General features: G+C 36.2%; 2 protein-coding genes and 1 pseudogene across 2 annotated transcripts; 2 read left to right on the plus strand and 1 right to left on the minus strand.

Moving 5' to 3' along the window:
* Positions 1-428: 428 nt before the first annotated feature.
* On the minus strand, positions 429-2,317 carry LOC109074041 (annotated as a pseudogene).
* A 6,066-nt stretch (positions 2,318-8,383) lies between these two features.
* Positions 8,384-9,503, plus strand: LOC122145790. The gene is made up of 2 exons (XM_042761383.1): positions 8,384-9,044; positions 9,133-9,503. Exons 1-2 carry the CDS (start codon positions 8,705-8,707, stop codon positions 9,501-9,503), a joined length of 711 nt encoding a protein of 236 aa, XP_042617317.1. The 5' UTR covers positions 8,384-8,704.
* A 3,299-nt stretch (positions 9,504-12,802) lies between these two features.
* LOC122145791 lies at positions 12,803-14,441 on the plus strand. Its single transcript, XM_042761384.1, has 6 exons — positions 12,803-12,857; positions 12,940-13,002; positions 13,263-13,313; positions 13,402-13,616; positions 13,765-13,924; positions 14,007-14,441. Exons 1-6 carry the CDS (start codon positions 12,803-12,805, stop codon positions 14,165-14,167), a joined length of 705 nt encoding a protein of 234 aa, XP_042617318.1. The 3' UTR covers positions 14,168-14,441.
* The last annotated feature ends 6,093 nt before the right edge of the window (positions 14,442-20,534 follow it).

The raw sequence follows: 20,534 nt of genomic DNA on the forward strand, positions 1-20,534 counted from the left end.
AAAAATAACTTAATAAAAAAAATTATAAAAAATTGCCCAAAGAGAATACACAACTAAAATCACCATAAAACCAACAAGTTCTATAATCAGTGTAAGTCTGTGAAAATATGTTTGTCTACAATTAGCATTAATGGGAATTTAACTCATGAATGAAAAGTTACCTTAAAATCTTTTAGTTTCCATTACATTTATCTGTTTATTTACATTTTCAACACATATTAACGAATGCCTTACAGATACTGTAGCCATTTAAAGCCTTATAAATGCCATCACCTTCTTTTCAAAACCACAGCAATACATTTTGTTTAACAGATGTTTTAGCCTAAGCTATGGCCTCTTCTTTGCATAGAGTATGTAGCTTTTTTGGAAGAGCTGAACAGCTAACCTGGCCCTTCATTCTGAAAAAAAGTGCCGAAAATCATGAGCCGTTAGAAGATGTGGTTACACTTTATTTTACAGTTTCTTTGTTACAGGTATACATTATACATTTAACTACTGATTAACAAATGTTCTTACTGTACTTACTACACTGGTTAATGTTTGAATAATGGTTTGGTTTAGGGTTAGTTTCATATATCTATGCATAATTTATTGTTATTACTATGTCAAGTACATGCAACATTTGTAACCAGGACACCATAATACAAAAATGTATTAATTAATTAATAAAAAAATACTGAATAAAAATAAATACTGAAAAATAACTTGTTGCTAGTCTAGTTCAAGTTATTTACTTTATAAAACTGTATTTATAATTATTATTTTTATATTGGTCTTCAATCACTTATCTGGCTGTTCTCTTCTTAGAAGACACATCATTAACTCAGGTTTTGTTATAGTCTGCTTTTGGTTGTACACCTATAAAATGACTGGCAAGCTTTGTTACTTATAAGTCATGTGACCTATTTGTTTTTAACAATATGGACCAGGTCTCTGTAAATCCTTCCAAAACTCCACTTGGTCTCTCAAACTTTGTGTTGTTGTGATGATGAGTTTTGAATAGCGGCAGCGGTTGTAAAATACAGGGAAGACATTGAACAAGCTTCCATCAGGTGGATCGGTTAGAGCAATCCCTAAATGTGTCATACATAGACCTATAAATACATCCTCTATGTAAACTGGTTTGATAATATGGGCTGCTTTAACAAGTTTCACTGGCAGGTCTAAAGAGAAAACATATCCCAAGCCCAGAGTGTAGGGTGGATATAAAGGTTGATTGTAAACAGTTTTTGGAAGATACCATTTAGAATGGGGGTCTCTCAGTACCTTTGCTTCCCTAACCACAAGTCCAGACATATAGTTGTGCTTTGGTGCAGACAGAAGCATATTCACTAAGTTTTTCACATTGAGAAACACATCAGAATCAACTTTCATTGCGTAGGAGGCATGCTGACAGTAAACAGTCAACCATTCTAGCATTACCATTGTCTTAATTGTGAGATTTGTGTAACTGTCCCAGAAATCACTTTGTATAAGGTCATGATACTTCGCACTTTCCTGCAGCAAATTTTGTTGAAGCGTTTCTCTTTCTTCTGAAGTGGGTAGACCCAAAAGAAATAATATGCTCACAGTCTTGTCCCCAACTAACCTCTCTGATCCCCAAGTTGAACGGAAGCGTTTCTCTTTCTCCAGCAGTTTTGAACGAACGGCGTCCCGAGCACCATTAATATCACAAAAGGGTTTTCCTTCTGGCACTTCTGTGGCTCATTCAAAACTAAATTATACTTGTATGGGTAAGCCACATAATATGGTTCCGTAGAATTCATTGCCGACACTCTATTCGGTGGAACGTTGATAGCTTGAATGGTAAATTTCTCTGGAGGAAATAATCCAACTGTTAAAGCCCAGGATTTTGAGAATTCATAGGGGGCAATGTAGTAGCACAGGAACAGGACCAGGACCAGGAAAACCATGAATATGAAAAATGAATGAAGAGATCTGCGTCTACTATTTGACTGGTGTTGACTAAAAAGAGAAAAAATGTTTTTTTTTGTCATGTCATGTATTGACGCATTCAGCTAAATAAACCTTTGTTATCATTAATACACACTGTGATGCTGTACAAGGTATTAATGACAAAGTATGTACTCTATGCCACTTCTAAAAAGATTTTACAAATTAAATCACCGTTAACTAAACAGTAAAATTCCTACAAGGCGGTTGTAACTTTATTATACAAATTAAAACAGAAGCATTGGTACTTTACCTTTGTTTTTCACAGTCTTTCACCATATTTCCGCTGTTAATGGAGTTTCATATGCATTATCAAGCACTACCATTGCATGACAAATTCACATAGTGATTGTGAAGCACACAGTGAATCAAACCTTTTTTTTTTTTTGCGTAACCTGTTCCGCCCCTCTATCGTCTCAACAAGGAAATAGATAGACACACAGTGAGTCAACTTTTATGACATATTCCTCAAATTTTAGTGATCATCTGAATTACACTAAGCCAGTCACTGACTTAGAAACTAGCATATGATTTTCCAATAAGTTAATATAGTAATTAAAAATAATGAGGTCATGCTAAGAGATTTTGAAAGCAGAATAAATTGTACTGCCTATTAGTGCTATGTGAATGGACATGTTAAAAACACAACGTCTCTCTCCATGGGTTGATCGTGATTATTTTTGTCATTTGTGACTCTGAGAAAAACACCATGGTTACACTGAAAACATTGTCGTCTATGTGTGTTTTTTTTTGTTTGTTTATGAAAGAAAACAAATCTGCTAATCTGCTATTGGTTTTTCAAAAGCCACACCTATATTCATGTGTTTACATGTATATTTTATCATAGCTTATATTACTATAGCTTATCACAAAGAGAGCTGAATGCTGCATGGGCGACTCACAAATCCTTTGGCACAAAATCTTTGAAAGGTAAATAAATAAAAGAAAATTTGAATGCTTACAAAATCATATCATATGCTAACAGGGATGGGCTGTATTTTAGATATATGCATGTGAAATACAAAACACTATTCTGTATATTAACAGGTTTGGAATTTGTATACACAGAATACTTTTTTTAGAACACTTTTTTCCCCCAACACATGTAATATTGCTCACTTTTTAGTTAGGCAATTTTTGAGGGATTTACGTTTTTTATTATTCGTTTGCCTCAAAGTTATTCATATTTCTGTATATTTTTATATAAAATGAGAACACTATATGTAAAATTAATTTTTACTTGTAGAGATAATTATTAAAAAAATTTCCATGCTTAAGTGGAAGAGTTCTGCCACCTGGTGGAAAGTAAACACTATCAAAATGAAAATGTCATGATATTCACACTATAACCATGTAGATAGCTGCAGAAAATCGCTCATTTTCTCATTTTTTATTTTTTTTATTTTTATAAAATCACTATTATAACATTTAATATTAACAATAACATTTTTATAAAATCACTTTTTTTTTGGCAAAGTTCAGCATTTTTTATTTTATTTTTTTACTGAAGAATGAAGTAGCAAGAGTTTTTAAAAACTCAGCACATACAGTGTGGCCAACTTTGAATTCAAAGCGGAAATTTTCAGCGAAAGCTGTCTAGTTTGCATCCTTGCTAACAATTTTCTCAGTTTCTCTCAAATTTAAAACAAACATTCACAAACATACCTCAAATTATTTGTTTTTTTAGAGGTGAGCTTACCCATCTCTTTTAGCACGCTTGAAGATTGCTGTCCTCATTAATGCATTGTTTTTTGTTTTGTTTTTTCCCTTGGTCTTTTACTGTTCTGCACCCCAGAATGTTTACCTCCTCTATTAATTTTGGTCATATGACTCTGTGAACAGTTGATATGTACTCAGTTTATAACAAATACATTTTTGAAATCATTAAAATGATAAACAACCATTAAATATAAATACTTAATCATTATTATTTTTTTTTTAAACAACTAAGCTTTTGATTATTTATAACATTTTATTAAAGAAGATTTTCACAGAATGATTTTGGCAAAATGGCACCCCTATGCACTGCATATAGTGCATTCCCCATTTTTGCGCCACTGGTGTCCTTCCTGTGATGGACTGGACATCCGTCCAGGGTGTTTCATTGCATTCAGACTCTGGGATAGACTCCAGCATCCCTGTCACCCAGTAGTTTGGAAAATGTATAAATGGGGGTATTTTGTACACTTATTTTAAATGCATTTCCATGTTTTTGTGCCCAGCTCTGCACACTAATATACATAATAGTATTATTAATAATAATAATAAGGTAGGTTATAAGATTAGACAGATTTGAGTCAAAAAGGGGAAAAAGTCAAGCCATACAACTAGATAGCTAGATAACTGGCGGCTATTGGAAAATGTTCTAGGTAGGGCTTTTCCACATCCAAGAGTTTTAGCAAACATCCCAGTAGAATTTAATGCTAAATACACAAAGAAAAGAGACTGAAACATATTTTAAATAATAGTTTTACCAAGTAATGGATAAAGTTTAAGGATGATTCTTACAAAACAAAGCTTTTTTACAAAGTAAATAATAATAATAATAATAATAATAAAACATTTCAGAAGTCACAGCTTCTATATATAGTGCAACACCAAAAATATATAGCTTATATAGTTACTATATAAAATTATTTTTATATATATAAAACTACAAGTCAAGCAGCAATAACAGAAGATGCCAACAGACCACTATACGAGCCGCCTTAACCTTACTGAATACATACATATATATCCGTATACTGTATATATACGGATCCATTCAGAATTATTGAAGCAAGCAAAACACTAACTAACTAAGAAACAAACTAAATAAACAAACATTCTGAATACCTATGTCGATGTATCAGACCGAGTGTTCGTGTCAGTGCTTGAATGTGTCTGTCTGATGGGCATTTGCACATAAACACTGCTAACCATCGCAAACTCCATTATAAAACACACAGCGCGCAGATAGCCGCCAGTGATTATAACAAACAAATTAGACTAATTTGTATGTTATTATGTGGCTTGACAAAGTCAACATTCTTTTATTGTACAATTACAGAAAGGTCTGAGTGTACTCTTTTAATCTAATGTAAATAGAATATGCCCAAAAATAATTTTTAAAACATCTCTTTAATGTTTTATGTTTTATTCATGAAACCACATTGTAGTTCTTTTTTCTTTCATTATATTGTATATTGCATCAGGGAGTTTACAGATGCTATCTATCTATCTATCTATTTATCTATCTATCTATCTATATTGCATATAATAGGTACCAGTTATTTGGTTTATCGGATTCTGCTTGAGCTTGTGTTTTCCACAATATGGATTAATAAATTATGCAAACCACAAACACTAAAATATTAAAGGTAACTACAATTCAATGGCTGTGTCTTGTCATTTATGTAGTGTTGCGTGAATGAATAATTTAAATCAGAATATAAATGAATAAAATGGAACAAAAAAGAACAATACAGACACATTTCTATGTTTAAGTGTAAAGAAACACATCATTATGCAAAACCTTGGTGTACTGTGAAAAAAACAAACAAACAAAAAAACTTGTTTTAACCTAACACAGTTTTAAGAGATATGCAAATAATAGATCAGATGGCATTGCAGCAGTTGTGCCATTGCCACTGCCCTTGCGTAGACTATTACTGTTAGTGCTGGCCTAAGAAAAAGAGTGTTTCTCCAGAACTCTCTGTGTTTCCTCTTTAGCATTTGCATCCAAGGTGGCCACTTGCTCTTCTTTACAAATCATTTCATGTTCACGCTTCAGCTCGTGATATGAACGAGAAAACACATGGAAGATATATGTAGCTGGAAAAGCCATGATACTTATCACTCAGTATGCTGCTAAAGGCAACAACCTGGCCAGCACTGGAAAAAAAAAAAAAAAAATTAATAATAATAATAATAATATGCTAGATTTACTTAAAAATATAGTGCATCATTTTTGCATCCCTTTTCTTAAGAAAATTTCACATGGAATTTTAAGCAATGTTACCTAAAAATCTTTAGTTGGCATTGGTAATGCTTAAATATTTGAGTATCCCAATGAAAAAAATTATTAGTTGGTGTAACAATATTTTAAGTAGATTTTACTAATAAATTTAAGTTATTTCTACAATAAAAGTTTTGCTTACCCCATTATAAAATTTAAGCTTTTTTAGATTGATAATTTTAAGTTTTTGTATTTTAAAATACCTAGGTACTGTTCAATACTTAAAATTAGTAATATATTACAGTGAGTGGAAGACATAACAGACAACTGGTGAATATTAAATGACTTCTTTATTTTTTTTACAAATGCAACTTAAAAATCTCTTAAAACGTTTTTTTTTAAAAATACTAAAAATACAGATTACTGAACAACAGTAAACATACTGTAACAAATAACAGGAAGTATCAACATGCTTTTTTTATACTTGTGGTGAAGGAGAGGATGAAGTGGATGCCGATCTGGCCATATCCTTTCTTCTGATATTAATTATTTTATTAATATATATTGTGTGTTTATTAATCAAGTTATTGATCAAATATTTAGCCTCCCAGATTGTTTTATTATTGACTTAAGAAATAGAGCCATCTATATTCGTATAGACTGAAGTGTGCATATATCCTTTTTAGAAGTGGTCAGAGTAAAAGATGTGAACACATGCTGAGTGTATTCTTTCCTTATGGTCACAAGGCCATGCAGGATGACCTACCATCTACGTGAGCTACGAGTGATGAAGACAACTGTGACATTTAGATGTTGAATAACAAATATTGAAAAATCATGTCCTGTATTTCTGTTCTCCAAGATTGATGGCTGCATAGTATGTGTGTAACCAACCATACTGATAAGATAACTGGACTAGAAAACCTTGAGATGCAGATAAGAGCTCTGTGTGTATGTGTGTTTGTGTCAGCATCTATTCTCTGTGTTAGATGAGAAGACTGTCTCTTGCCGCCATCCTGATCCAATCTGAGGTGTCTTCTTCTTCATTTGCTAAGGCCTGCAATAATCATCCCAGTCAACACGTGAGATCATGCGATGATCACAGTGACATCACACAATCCTCATACTGTGATCCTCAGCATGTGTGTAAAGCGTGAGCTCAACGTGAGTTCATCTGATCCTCATACTGTGATCCTCAGCATGTGTGTAAAGCGTGAGCTCAACGTGAGTTCATCTGATCCTCATACTGTGATCCTCAGCATGTGTGTAAAGCGTGAGCTCAACGTGAGTTCATCTGATCCTCATACTGTGATCCTCAGCATGTGTGTAAAGCGTTGAGCTCAATGTGAGTTCATCTGATCCTCATACTGTGATCCTCAGCATGTGTGTAAAAGCGTGAGCTCAACGTGAGTTCATCTGATCCTCATACTGTGATCCTCAGCATGTGTGTAAAGCGTGAGCTCAACGTGAGTTCATCTGATCCTCATACTGTGATCCTCAGCATGTGTGTAAAGCGTGAGCTCATCGTGAGTTTATCTGATCCTCATACTGTGATCCTCAGCATGTGTGTAAAGCGTGAGCTCAAGGTGAGTTCATCTGATCCTCATACTGTGATCCTCAGCATGTGTGTAAAGCGTGAGCTCAACGTGAGTTCATCTGATCCTCATACTGTGATCATCAGCATGTGTGTAAAGCGTGAGCTCATTGTGAATGCTTTACACTCCGGTCCAGTTGGCGGTGGTAAATGCACCATCTTAGCTGGTCTTCCAACCACCATAAAACATGTAAAGAAGAAGAAAAAGTTGTGCATGGTATTGTTACACCGCAGAAATGGGCGACACCGCAGAAATGGTGAGTGGCCTATTTACATACTTTTAGATGTGCAATGTGGTCTGGTCTTTTTTTTTTTAGCAGAGTACTGCTCACACATGCTACATGTGCACCAGCCATTTTACCTTCAGTAATCACACCAAAATTGCTAGCTGCAGCTAGTTTGCATATCAGTATTTGTGAATTGTTAGGCCTGTTATGTCAGATCATTACAACATTTACTAACTTTATATTTCAATATATTAATTTTTTTTATTTATTCTTATATTTCAATAATTAACAAGCGCTGTAAAACAACAATAAGCAAGAATGCTGCACTGGTGGAATAGCGTAAACTATCATTGCTCTTTGGATAAAAAGATGAAGTACGCCTACTCTTAGACACTCATATTAAAGATAAAAAGCCTTATTTCACCATGCTATATGACTAGTTTTTTAACAACAACTTCTATCTGCGGAACTGTAGCTGTTTTATGTTAAAAGCTTCAACGTCACTTCCCATTTACCAAAACTCAAAGTGACTGACATTCATCCTCTTATTAACATAACAAGCAACTTTACCCAGACATCAGATGCAACACACTACATCATTAAGAATGTAAAGTGTAGATCTACAAAAGTGTAGTTTAAAGTACTTTATGATACACACTTTCTTTAGGATACACAACAATTGTCCAAAGAAGACTTCTTAAACAATTATCAAATACAGTAATCAGTGAGCGTGGCTAAGGTTGTCCTCTCAAACAAAAAAAATTTGTAAAAGATTTATATGTTTCATATAATGTTTTACTAATACAGAAGTTCTTTTTGGCCTGTTAGGATTTGGAAACAAAAATTAAGGCATTGAAAAGACAGCAACAAAAAGCTCGTAGAAAATCAAAAAAGATCATTTTGGCTCTTCAGAAAAAAAATGAAAACACTTCTGATAGTGAACACTCCTCCAGAGAACTTGAATCAGACTACTCATCAGACGACTCAGGAAATATGCTGAATGTTGTGGAGCAGCATCTAAATGAAGACTTGCAAGAACAGTATGATTCAGAATCACATCAGAATACCATAATTAATATGCAAGATCAAGTGCTATGGTATGAAATTGATAGACTAAATGATTCCATGGATGTTACCAGTGAAAGTAACTCAGTGCTAGCTTTGTCTCTGGAGAAAAAGCTGTCTGAGTGGGCAATGAAATTCAACATCTCCATGACCTCTCTCACTCATTTGCTTAAGATTTTGAAGGAACATGACATTGATGTTCAAGCAGACGGACGAACACTATTGAAAACACCTCGTTCTGGCAGTTTGAGAATAACAGAAAAATCAGGTACATTTTAACTTTGAAAATGTCCATGCACTCATTTGGCAATATTATTCAGAAATTTCACTGAACTGTAAAATCTTGTTTTTGATAGGTGGCAAATACACATATTTTGGATTAAAGGAAGGTCTTACGCATACTCTGTCTGAGCAAGACACTTCAAAATACGACCACTTTGAGATTTCTTTGAATATTGATGGCCTACCCATTTTCAAGTCCAAAAACCTCACAATGTGGCCACTTCAGTGTGCTGTCATCAACATTGATGAAGTGAAAAACAGTCCTTTTGTTGTTGCTCTGTTTTCTGGAGCAAAGAAACCAAATGATTTGGAGTTTTTGAGGGATTTTATGGAGGAGCTGCAAGAACTGATGGAAACAGGCTTTAAAGGGAAGAGAATTGTCCTCTTGTCCTCAAAAAAAACATCATATGTGATGCACCAGCACGAGCCCTCATCAAAGGAATAGTTCAGTTTAATGGCCGCTATGGCTGTGACTTTTGTGATGTAAAGGGAGTTCATGAGAGCAAAATTTTTTTTTTGTATAAAGGAAATCTCAGAACCAATGAGTCATTTAGACAGAAGACAAATCCTGAACATCACAAAACAGATAGCATTCTTTTGAATCTGGACATTGATATGATCAGGCAGTTCCCAATAGATCCCATGCATTGTGTAGATCTAGGAGTGAATAAGCGAATGTTGATGCTGTGGAAAGAAGGACCTTTGGCCCTTAGATTATCAGCTGGACATCTTAGCACCATTACTTATTTTCATCAAGCTGTCCGACATCACATACCTCCTGAATTCAATAGGAAACCCAGGGGGTTAGATGAACTGAAGCACTGGAAAGCAACTGAATTTCCGAACATTTTTGCTTTATACTGGACCAGTGATTTTGAAATATGTTCTCGATAAGGAGAAGTATATTCACTTCCTTTCACTTAGTATTGGAATGCGCATCTTGTACAGTGAAAACCTAATGGAGCATCGTGATTATGCAGATGAGCTGTTAACATATTTTGTTGAAAAAGGTAGCAGCCTGTATAGCATGAGTTTCATCTCATATAATGTGCATTGCTTGCTACATCTCACTGATGTTGCAAATTACAACAGATCATTACACTATTGTTCAGCGTACAAGTTTGAGAACAATATGGGTCAAATCAAGAGGTTTATCCGCGGTTCAAGTGATCCACTGATTCAAGTATCTAACAGATTGGCAGAGAGGCAAGCAATATCAAGTTCTAAGAAATCAAATGTTAACTCTGGTACGCCAAAGACAAAAGAATGTTACAGAATGACCAATGATAGCTACTGCCTTATACATGGAGTTCAAGAAAATCTTTTTTTTTTGTGAGGTTTTTTGCAGAATGGAACCTTTGTACACTAAGCCATGTGACTCCAGAATAATTGGCATATTCAAAGGATTTCGGAATCACACTAAAATGTTACATACTGACACCACTCAGCTGAGACATAAAGCAATCATGATACCTTTGTCATTGATTGATAAAGATGAATACAATACGGTAGCGCTTATACCGCTCATGCATTCAGTTTGATTAGTTAGTCAAGTAAGTCAGTAAGGCAGGGTTTTTGCCTTTTTTATTGCATGTTATCCTGATTTTGATCCAAAGACTATGAATAATGTGTGTGTGTGTGTGTGAATGATGAATTTATGGGGTTGTAATGCGTGTGCGTGTGCGTGCGTCTTTCAGTATCGAATTTGTTTATTCGGTGATGGACAGACATCTGTTGTACCAATCAGTTGGATTTTTGATGACAATGGAACATTGAAGTGTCGATGGACATCATCACCTCTCAAACATTAAAAAACAATTCTCCACCAAACCCTAACTGGAAGGTTTATGACATTGTGAAGATCGTTGGACCATCAATTGGTAAGAAATTGCAATAATGGTGCATTTGAATTGAAAATGAATGTGATGCTGAAATGTGGGTATAATAACACAAATTCAGGTTGTTGTGCCTAATATAAGACAATCACAATTTTAGTTTTACATAAGTATTTAACATTTCTGGAAGATTTTTTTCTCAATATTATGATAAGTGGTCTTATAAATTTACTAATCATAATATATTTATGTATTCTATGATGAATAAATAGTTGACTGAATTTCCATTATACACATAGTATACATAAATTTACCACTTACAGGAGACTATGATCAAGCAAATCAATACATCTCAGATTACACAACGGGGGTCTCAGCAGCAGAGGACTCTGCAATGACAGACCCTGCAGTTGTGGAATTACCTGAGAAGAGAAAAAGGAAAAATAAGCTCTGTGATGAAAGTGACATCAATTCAGAGACATCTTCCTGTGAAGGTCTGTTTATATTGAAATGATTGGTATGCAGAAAACAATTTAGCCATAACTCTGTGATCATTCTTTATTTGTATGTACTAAACAGATGATATGAACTTGAAGCAGTCAGGAAATGAAGTGAAGCAATCTGGTCTGAAGTAAAAGTCAAGAAATGTCCCACTGCCCAAACCTCCTATATACAATGGTTAGCCTGTTTTTAACTTTGATGTAGAACTTTGAACTTGCTAAAGCACTTTTATGTTTTTTCAATCCATTTTTTATTAGTTTTGTTAGTTTGCTTCTTTTGAACATTAGTCAATATTCAGCTCATTCAGAAAGTTCAGTGTGACAGTGTTTTAACTTTTTAACTAAACTTTTATTTAATAAAAAATATTTTTCTTCTGCATGATCTATCTTTAAAGATACTCTTCAGAGAAGTGGGAAAAAAGATGAGGATGATCCCAAGCCCACAAGCTCTGATGTCTCAGGTGATTTAAACATATACACACATATACAAAAGATAAATTCATGTATTAATGGTGTGTATGTGTTACTATGCAGAGGTTTTTACACTTTATATTGCCAAAACCCACCATATATGATGAACCTTTAGCTAAGGAGTAATGTTGGACATGTAAACCTGAAGATAAACATTTTTAGTTCAAATTTATTAGTTTTATAGAAGCTTTACAAAGAATTCTGTTTTACAAAGAAATACAAATCCCATACTACAGATAAAAAACAAATATAAACACTTAAATGTCTCTATCAAGAACTTAAAAATGTGACTGTAACAATGTTTGAATATATTAATATTTATGTTTTTTATGAATTTTATGAAGACCCTTACAACCCTCTGGAGGCCTGTTGTGGATCCCCTGACCCCGGTTAGAAAACCCATGCATTCATGTATTGATGTACATTAAGCCACTTACTTCTATATCTTCCTCTCAGAACATCACATGACTTATAAAGAAATTACAGTGCAAACCAGGATACCAGGTGTGTATATATTGTGTATATATTGTTTATTCATTGTGTATACAAGGTTTGTTATGGCAAAAGATTAGGTGATCATACTAATTTTAATGTGATAAACAGATGATGTGCATTTAAAGAAGTCAAGAGAATGCAATGAAGCGAGTTGGTCTGAAGACAAAGAATGTTCAGCTGGCCAAAACTCCCAGATACCATGGTAAGCTTTTGTTTTAACTTATCTAAGGAACTTAGCAGAATCAGCTTTATAATTTTATTTGCAGATTTTGAATGTCTTATGTCTTTTCTTGAAAGTAGTCAAGAGTCCACTTATTCAGAAAAGCTCTGTGTGTCAAAACATCTGGTGAGTATGAAAACACTTTTTCTCTTAAATTGAATCTGGTTAAGCTAATTTGATCATTCTAATTCACATTGTTCAGGTGACTGTCTGGATGATAACAATGAAAGCCCTGATGAGTTATTTAAACTCAAGCCAGCCCAACCCAGTATTCTTAGGTGAGACAATAGATATTCCCTTTAACACATGCAAACACATCACAAGGTACCTTATAAGAGAATTTTGTCATGACTCTCACAGATACTCTTCAGGGAAATGTGGCAATGCATGAGGATGATCATCCCAAAAGCTCTGCTTCTTCAGGTGAGTTATAATTTAATATAATGTATTGTGTGTGTGTGTGTGTGTGTGTGTGTGTGTGTGTGTGTGTGTTTTTTTTTTTTTTTTTTTTAATTGTACCAAATGTCCCCCACAATTAAAGTGAACCACCTACATGTGCATTGTGGATAAAACGATCAGGGAAAAAACGGTTTAATTGATGTAGAAAAATAAATATAGAAACAATATAACTGATTTAGATAAATGCAATTTCACTGACCTTATGTATGTAATTTTGATAACAGGGAAGGAACCAAAGGAAACAAAATGCAAAGTCACCATGGAGAAATTGTTTGGTATGTGATATATCAATTAGACATTATTTATTTATACAGCCATAAAACATCCTTTGCTATGTAACAATCTAACTTTACAATTTTTCAGATCTGAATACTAAGATACTCCAACAAATTCAAATGCTGGAACAGAGACAAGCTGTCATCATGAATGACTTGGCAAAAGTTAAGTCTGTTCTCATGAAGCGGGCAGAAGAAGATGCCCATGAGGAACTTTTTAAACAACAACAGTGCTCCAGCTTTGAAACGTTTGAAGCCTTCTGTCAGAGGCTTGAAGAAGACAAAAATTATCGAGAGCTTTATGTTAGTACTACTATATAAATTTAGCGTTTATTTTTACAACAAAGCCACAGTTTTATTTTTTATTTTTTTTTGCAGCAGATACCATGTAAAAGAAATGTTGAAGCCTGGTATATTTTAATCATGACAATATTATGTATGTTTTTGTCAGGTACACTATCTCATCTATACTCACGGCAGCTCCAATATAGGTGAGATGGTGAGACAGGCTTTAAAAAGCATAGCGTCAGACAATGTTCTCTGTCTGTATAACAGAACGGGGAAAGATGGGAAGAAGGTGTTGCCACCTGTGCTCCTGACATGTTTGAAAAGTAAGTGTTTAAGTTTTGGTTTGTGCATCTGGATGCTGCTATAGAAATTGTAATGTTAACACCTTGCTCTTTGTGTTTTTAGAATGTGTCAGGTCTTTTCACAAACAAAATGAAATAGAGGTGAAGAAGCTAAAAGTAACCACCAGAACAACACCAGACGCGGAATGTATTCGCCAAGTAGAATTTTTTTTGTCCAACGCCAACACCAGGCTGAAAAGGAAACCAAATAAAAGAAAAAGCTGACTTTTTGTTTGATTGTTTTTATTGATGGAAATAAAGAATGTGGGTGTAAAAGTTTGAGTTAACTGAATCATTTTAGATAACAGTGAACTAACACAATTATTGCATAGTGGTGTTATATGGTGATCTCACAGTATGAGCACACAGTGATCACAGTATGAGCACACAGTGAGTGCGCAGTGACCTCACAGTGACCACAGTATGAGCACACAGTGACCACAGTATGAGCACACAGTGACCACAGTATGAGCACACAGTGATCACAGTATGAGCACACAGTGACCACAGTATGAGCACACAGTGAGTGCGCAGTGACATCACAGTGACCACAGTATGAGCACACAGTGAGTGTGATGTGACCTCATATTTCCACCACAGTATGAGTGTACTGTGATTGTGCAGTGACCTCATGTTGTGAACAAAGTATGAGCACACAGTGAGAGCTCTGTGTGGTTACACTTTTAGTTCACTGTGACACTCATATTATGACCGCACCATGAGAATATTGTGAGCTCATAGTGACATCATTGTGAGATCAAATTGTTGACTGGGATTTGGAGATATGCTTGAATCGTTTACGTCCATATGTGGAAACTGTCTAAGTTTATCTAGGTTTTGGAACCAATCAGAATTTTGCTGACTTAAGCATTGACGCAATTAGCCTCCTCAGGGTATAATTGTTGGTGATTTTGAATTGTACGCAGAGCAGCCTACGAAATTCCATCGAGAGTGCTGAAGCAGACTTCTGCTGATGAAACTGCTAACTATTTTCTTCAATAAAATTTTTCTTCAATTAACAGCATCTCTGACTTATGTTCTTCATTTCAACACCTGGGTTTTAACTGTAAATTCCCCTACAGTGGTGTTGTATGTTTGTGTGTCTGTGTGTGTGGTATAGTGTGGAGTATGTTGTTTGCACAGTGTTTGTGGTGTTGTATGCTTGTGTGTTTGAGTGCAGTGAAGTGCTGAGTATGTAATGTGTGTGTTGTATGCTTGCTGACTTGCATGTGTGAAAATGCCACATAAGTGTTGCTGTGGCTTACTGGTGACACATAGCGTTAGCAGTGCAAAAAGTCATGGGATCAATTCCCAACATACTGGAGAAAAAAACAAAAAAAAGTATAGTCTGAATGCACTGTAAGTCATTTTGGATAAAAGCATCTGCATAAATATAAATGTAAAAATGCATTACAGTTTTTCTAGATTGCTAACACACAATTCATTAAACAATTAATAATTTTCTCACAACTATAAACACAATCTCAAAACTACACACCAACTTGTGCACACTTCAAACTTCCAGGTCAAAATCAAATAGTTTATTCAAAAACATGTTCTCTTTTGACAGACTCAAACTTCGGCCTCAGATGATGCACAAAGCTGTCAAATACACACACTACTTCACTGCCTAGAGAACACTACTGAGATTAATTCAAAACACTGTTACAAAAACTTCCTTTTGGGAAATACAGTAGGAATCCTTTTGCTAGTCAATGTCTGTTACAGTATACAACAAAAATAGAGGGATGCAGATACAGTAAAGTTTGTTATGAATTTGTAAGAAAATTTGGTTTTCATTACACTACTGTAAAGAGATCTTACAGTAGGCTAGTCAATGTCTGTTACAGTATACGCAAGAGAAAAGTTCAAAGACCAAAAAACTGAATATACGGTAAACACACATTGAAATATACTGTCAGTTACTGTAAATAAATAAATCCATTCATTCATTCATTCATTCAGCATCCTCTGCCAAATTTGCATTACGGTATTGGTAGAATTCTTACACTATTTTTTATAGCAGTTTCTTAGTCTTCTGACAAAAGACTTCTCTGCCTCCCCTAACAGTCGTCTCTCAGTTCTGCATAAATGCAGTACATACTTGTCTACAAATCAATTCAACAGTAATGAATTTGAGGGTGTACAACATGTGTTACAGTATTTACTTTACTAACTTTATTTACGTAAATAAGGAGACAAGTCTAACTGACATTAAAACACTGCTTACATCAAAAAGTGCATTGATGATGTGACAGTCACCAAGAACATCACCACACATGCAAACCAGAAGCCATGGATGACAGCAGAGGTTCGTGGGCTGCTTAAGACCCGAGATGACGCATTCAGACAAAGCAGTCCTCAAAACAGCAAGAGCCAACCGTGGCATTAAGAAAGCAAAACGGTTGTATGCACAAAAAATCAATAATCACTTTGCTGACAGCAAGGACACATGGAGTCTGTGGCAAGCTATTCAGACTATCACAGACTACAAGCCCCTGCCACAGGCCTGTGATGATGACACACCCCTCCCAGATACACTCAATGAGTTTTATGCACAGTTTGAAATGCAGAATGAAAAACCTGCACATAAACTGCCCACACCTCCCAACGACCAGGCCCTCTGTCTGTCTCCATTCAATGCAAAGAAGACCCTATCTAGGGTTAACCCACGCAAGGCTGCAGGTCCTGACAACATACCTGGCCGTGTACTGAGAGACTGTGCTGAACTGCTGACAGATGTTTTAACAGACATCTTTAACATCTCACTAAGCCAAGCAGTTGTCCCCACATGTCTCAAGTCCACCACCATCATACCAATACCAAAGAAGTCATCTGTGTCCTGCCTGAATTAAAGCCCTGCATTTCAGCCCGGGCCCGACGGGCCCGACGGGCCCAAAAGGTCCTTGACTCTTATGCCCCCTCGGGCCGGGCTTCGGGCCAATTTTCACGTCATAGTTCAGACGCGGGCCGAGCCTCAGGCCTGTTATAGGCTTCTTTTTATTTTTATATTTTAGACATTCATCAATTAGTGATGAAAAAATTGCCGTGCTGGTGGAAACAACACAAGACCATGCTGCCGCAACTGTCAAGAGCGGCTCGACAGTGTTTAGTATCCTGCAGCAGCAGCAGCAGTATGGTGCGTGTTCTGTGTTCAAATGCATCCAATAGCCTTAAGCTTGCCGCAAAGCATCGGCAAAAGTAATTATCATAAATGTGTCAGGGGAAAAGAGGAGGGAGATATTTGAATTATTTACTAATAAATAGTGTTTTCTGAGTCGGTGTCGCAAGGATGAAGTTGCCGTTCCTGACTTGCCATGCACCTCTTCACTGGACGAGCCTTTAGAGAGAAGTGCATGTTTACGGATTATGATTATAATGAAAGAGTTTTTGTTTTTGATTTGTTTTATTTCATTAAGTGGTAATTTAAACCTTTCTATAGATATATTTATCATGTCTGTGAGACATGTATTTGCTGAGTTTCAGTTCATTTTTGTGAAGCGCTCCTGTTCAAGACGAGACGGCAGAAAGCGCATCATGTGTGTTTTCTTTATTTTATAAAAGCACAACGTTTTGCTGATATTGTGAGTGCACACAAATAAAAGTAGACCTTTTACAGTTACAAATGATGTATTACTTATACCTATATGAGCAAAAATTATGGCGTATTCACTGAAAAAAATTTAAGTGGTCGCGCTGGCGCCTTCATGACCTGTAAAGCACGCTTTAACTTGCACTCTTCACACAAACTATTGGATACAGTGCACATTTATCTAGGATTAACCTTTAAACATTGTTATATGCTTGAACTGTTTTATATCTATATAGATTTTATTTTAGGCAAGTCATGATGATTTGAGGAGGCTAAATTGATCAAACATAGGTTCACTGTCTGCCACTGGCTGCTTGGTCTTTACTTTAAAAAACAAAAAATTATATTTAACAAACAAAAAATGCTCCAAACATTTTTCTAAATCAACTTAATAAAAAAAAAAAAACACAAAAGAGTCACTTTTCAATTACATACAAAACTGAACTATTTTAATAGCTGGAACAGTAGTATAAGCTGTTTTGGGAGAAGGGGAAAAAAAAGACAGGCTCGGGTCGGACTCGGGCCGATAACTCTGACAAGCTGTCGAACACAGGCCGGGCTAGGGTCTGAGCATCTCAGGCCAGGGCCGGGCTAGGGCCTAAATTTGAAGCCCGTGCAGGGCTCTAGCCTGAATGACTATCGTCCCATAGCACTGACCCCAATCATGATAAAGTGCTTTGAGAGGTTAGTCATGCACCATATCAAATCCAATCTCCCCAACACACTTGATCCTCTCCAGTTTGCATACCGTCCAAACCACTCTACAGACGATGCCATTTCCTCCACCCTCCACCTGGGTATTACCCACTTAGAAAACAAAGACTCCTATGTTAGAATGCTGTTCATCGACTTCAGCTCAGCATTTAACACAATAATCCCACAACAACTCATCAACAAACTAAACCTGCTTGGCCTAAATACCTCCATCTGTAATTGGATCCTGGACTTTCTAACCAAAAGACCTCAGTGAGTCCGTGTCGGCCGCAAAACCTCCAGCACTACACACTGAGCACAGGTGCTCCACAAGGCTGTGTGCTCAGCCCGCTGCTCTTCACGCTGCTGACCAATGACTGCACTGCCAAGTTCAGCTCCAACCACATCATCAAGTTTGCTGATGACACAACTGTGGTAGGTCTCATCAGCAATAACGATGAAACACCCTACAGAAAGGAAGTGGCATAGTTGGTTTAATGGTGTATTGTAAAGTTTTTGTCCCTCAATGCGAGTAAGGCAATATAGGTTGTGATGGACTTCAGAAGAAACTCTGTTGACCACCCCCCACTGACCATCAACAGCTCGACTGTAGAGAGAGTCAGCAGCACTAAATTCCTGGGGATGCACATGAAGAAGACCTCACCTGGACCACCAACACTACATCACTCTCCAAGAAGGCACAACAGCGGCTCCACTTCCTGCGTCTACTTAAAAAAACAAGTCTCCCACCATCCATCCTCACCACATTCTAAAGTGGAAGCATTGAGAGCTTGCTGACCAGCTGCATCACTGTCTGGTACGGGAACTGTAGTGCAGCAGACCGCAAGACCCTCCAGTGGACAGTGAACACTGCTGCAAAGATCATCAGTGCCCATCTCCCCTCCATCCTGGACATTTTCCTTGCACAATGCTCCAGTAAAGCTACCAGTATTGTGAAAGACCCCACCCATCCCTCCCACAGTCTCTTCCAGATCTTGCCATCAAGAAGATGGTACCGGAGCATCAGGGCCCACTCTGCAAGACTGCTCAACAGCTTTTCCCCCCAGGCTTTCTCTCTATATGCAACTTCTTATAAACACATCATGTTACAAGGACTTACTGTAAAAAGTGTTCCTGTGGCTCAGTAGTAGAGCATTGCATTTGCAGCACAGAAGGTTGTGGGTTTGATTCCCAGGGGAACACGTTAGGTAAAAAAAAAAAATGTTAGCCTGAATGCACTGTAAGTCACTTTGGATAAAAGCGTCTGCTAAATGTAAAAAGATAAACGTTTTACTGCACCACAAATCATACTGCGCTACATTCTTCTTATCCTTAAATACCTCTTTTGCACAATATCATGCACAGTCATTATGTAAGGTACTTGTATAGTCTGTCTAGGTCTAAAAATTGCTCTTACATCTAGTGTTGTATGTTTATATTGTTTATTTATGTAGCACCGTGGTCCTTTGAGACACAACATTTCGTTCCACAGTATGTCCACACATGTAGTGGAATGACAATAAAGCTCAACTTGAACTTGATTTGAACTTGAAACCCTATAGATGTGCCAGTAGGCTATCTTCACTCATGGTCAGTGCATGCAGAAGAACATGGTCAGCAATAGTGCTTTGTATTTCATCAGGAACAACTGACCTTTGACCTCATCCCTTTCATTTTTATTTTCCCCTCCTATTCCTCTTGTTCTCCCACGACCAGGATTCATTTTACATCAGCTGTGCTCTTGTTCATATCATCCTGAGATTCTGACCTGTGTGTCATCAGTTTTGCTACTGAATGTTCACACATGGATAAATGTGTGCAGTTTGAGTTCATTTTTTTATGCTTTAGTTAATTATATTGTGTATTTGTGTTTTCTGAATGAGAACATGGTTAAACCTGTTCAAAATGATGGCCTTTTTGTGTAGAGTTTTGCAGAAAACATTGAGTGAATTGGACCATGTGTGCAAACGTGAAATGTGTTAAATGTTTTGAGAAATGTGTCTTTGTTTCGAGAACTGTATAAATGGTTTGGAAAATTGGGCCAAATGAATCAATTATAGTGTGTTAGCAATCGTGAAAAACTGTAACAAGTCACTTAAGTATAAAAAAAAAAAAATCAACATCTTGTTATTCAAAGTTACCCTTTGTTTACACTGCAAATGTTTGTGGCACGTTATGGCTCAGACAAGGTTTTGTTCCGTCCTGCACATGGTGACAACTCACACCAGAAGTGTTTCTGTATATTGGAGGTAAGAAAAGCCTGTACTGATAGTGCGGAAGATTGAGTGCATGCGAGCAAGATACAAG

The sequence above is a fragment of the Cyprinus carpio genome, chromosome A7 (assembly GCF_018340385.1).
Source record: "Cyprinus carpio isolate SPL01 chromosome A7, ASM1834038v1, whole genome shotgun sequence".
In the NCBI taxonomy this organism is placed as follows: domain Eukaryota; kingdom Metazoa; phylum Chordata; class Actinopteri; order Cypriniformes; family Cyprinidae; genus Cyprinus; species Cyprinus carpio.

Bases quoted from the DNA above. Each gene is read 5' to 3' on its own strand.
- LOC122145790 (XM_042761383.1), top strand. From the start codon at position 8,705: ATGCTGAATGTTGTGGAGCAGCATCTAAATGAAGACTTGCAAGAACAG. The intron at 9,045-9,132 runs GTACATTTTAAC...TGTTTTTGATAG, and splicing joins GAGAATAACAGAAAAATCAG to GTGGCAAATACACATATTTT.
- LOC122145791 (XM_042761384.1), top strand. From the start codon at position 12,803: ATGAAAGCCCTGATGAGTTATTTAAACTCAAGCCAGCCCAACCCAGTA. The intron at 13,314-13,401 runs GTATGTGATATA...ACAATTTTTCAG, and splicing joins CACCATGGAGAAATTGTTTG to ATCTGAATACTAAGATACTC. The intron at 13,925-14,006 runs GTAAGTGTTTAA...TTGTGTTTTTAG, and splicing joins GCTCCTGACATGTTTGAAAA to AATGTGTCAGGTCTTTTCAC.